The sequence below is a fragment of the Nicotiana tomentosiformis genome, chromosome 4, assembly GCF_000390325.3.
Source record: "Nicotiana tomentosiformis chromosome 4, ASM39032v3, whole genome shotgun sequence".
NCBI lineage: Eukaryota > Viridiplantae > Streptophyta > Magnoliopsida > Solanales > Solanaceae > Nicotiana > Nicotiana tomentosiformis.
The window spans coordinates 123,208,729-123,210,763 of record NC_090815.1 but is presented as its reverse complement, the minus strand read 5'-3'; the positions used below and the strand labels follow the sequence as shown (position 1 = coordinate 123,210,763).

The window sequence follows — 2,035 nt, the reverse complement described above, 5'->3', positions numbered from 1 at the left end:
CAAATTTTGAATTTACTACGGTAAATAATATACAACCTATTTTGATGAATAAAGTACCATATAAGATAATTATTGACGATTTATTCCTATAGGATAGAAATTGATTAATTGAACAACCAAATGCCTCATCATTTTCTCTCTTGTATTTAACGTTAGTTATCCAAAATTTTGGTAAATTAAAATAGAATATTCTCTCCTTGACATCTAAGCACAGACTATTAGAATTTGGTCGTTTGGTACTACCATACACCATAGGTTAGACAAAATTTTAGTCAATATAATTTAGTAGTTGGTTTTAAAAAAAAAGAAGATAATTACGTAGTTATAAACGGTTGATAGGGATGGAATTCCAGCTAAAGCTAGCTGAACAATTTTAACATATAATTATCAATTTATAATCAAACTTATGAACAATCAAATTGATTATCAAAGCTCAAAGCCAACTTTAGAATTAACAAGTAATTCTAGGAAACAATTTGTTTTTTTCTTCTTTTTAAATGCTAATTAAGGAAATCCCGTAGAAGCTCCAGAAAATGACGAAGCAACATATTCCCTCACTTCTTTAGCAATCACATCTCTCATCACATCCCAAAACTCTGCCGGAAAACTCTCCGTTTTCCTCTCCGGTAACTCATCGCCGCCCATTCCCGGCGGCGCTAAGGACAAAGTCGTCATTGGGTCATCAAATTCACTGCTACAATTAGTCGTAACAACATTATTAATTGGGAAATTCCCTCTAATTGGACTTTCATTAGCATTCATATAATCCATGCACGGCCCAGATCCCGATGCTGACCCGTTAATTTTCACATCAGAATAAACAACCGGGCTCTGATTTTGCTGCTGAAGTAACTGTTGGTAACGTCTCTTTAGTGTCGAATTCCAGTGATTCTTAACAGCATTATCAGTCCGACCCGGAAGTAATCTTGCAATAGTAGCCCAACGATTTCCATATTTTGCATGAGCAGCCAAAATGGTCTCATCCTCTGTTTGCGAAAATGGCCGGTGTTGCACATTTGGACTTAATTGATTACACCACCGTAGCCGGCAAGATTTACCGGACCTACCCTTTATATATTTACTAATTAAAGACCAATTTCGAGCCCCATATCGCTCAACAAGTTTTGTTAAAATCTTGTCCTCTTCAGCACTCCACGGTCCCTTTATTCTCTCGGATTTTTTTCCATCCCTTGGTGTTTTACCAGAAAGTGAAGATTCAGATGAAGATGATTCACATGAAGATGAAGTAGTAGATGTCGAACACCTGTTAAAAAATTCCATTTTTGCAAAAATAACCACAACAAGAAAGATAGTTAAGGGGAATTTTGAAAATGGACTTGTTATGTTTGGGTTGAATACTAATGGTTAGTTTAGTGAATAAGTGGGGTTAAGAGTGATGTAAAGGGGGTATATATAGAGGCAGAAATGATAAGAGGTTTTTATTTTTATTAGTATTTTTTTTTATAGAAATGATAAGAGATAGTTGTATAATTGAGGGTGCATGAACATAAGCCAATGGCTTTTTTCAGAACATTTAGGTGGAATTAGAGATTTTGGACTGAGGTGAAGGGGTTGGTTCTTGGAAACTGCCTTATGTAAAGTTGGTAGGGGTTATAACTTGTAACTAAAAAGGGTGCGTAGATCTGCAACCAGTTGTTATGCACATACTCAAAAAACATAGGGTATTATTATATTATAATTTTGTGTGATATGAACAGATTTGTCGCGGCTGGTGGTGTTTTGTCGTTATTGGTACGTAGATTGACAAATTTGGATATCCAATTATCTAGGGGGAGGGAGATAATTACTATTCTTATTATTAATATTAGGTCAAGAAATGAGAGACCCTAGTAGATACATTGAATAGAGTGTTACTATTGAAGGTTTTTAAGTATTATTGCTTCAATTTCACTGCATTTTCTTTTGTCATATAGTCCAGATTCATAAATGAATCCTTGGGATCTTTAATTAGCGATCTTTTGTGTACAACTTCCGTACAACAACAATGGTACATGGTTCCTACAAGAATCACAAA

General features: G+C 34.8%; 1 protein-coding gene across 1 annotated transcript; it reads right to left on the bottom strand.

Moving 5' to 3' along the window:
* Positions 1 to 336: 336 nt before the first annotated feature.
* On the bottom strand, positions 337 to 1,417 carry LOC104112012 (transcription factor MYB44-like). Its single transcript, XM_009621835.4, has one exon. The coding sequence runs from the start codon at positions 1,279 to 1,281 to the stop codon at positions 505 to 507; it is 777 nt and encodes a 258-aa protein (XP_009620130.1). The 5' UTR covers positions 1,282 to 1,417; the 3' UTR covers positions 337 to 504.
* Positions 1,418 to 2,035: the final 618 nt, after the last annotated feature.

Bases quoted from the DNA above. Each gene is read 5' to 3' on its own strand.
- LOC104112012 (XM_009621835.4), bottom strand. From the start codon at position 1,281: ATGGAATTTTTTAACAGGTGTTCGACATCTACTACTTCATCTTCATGT.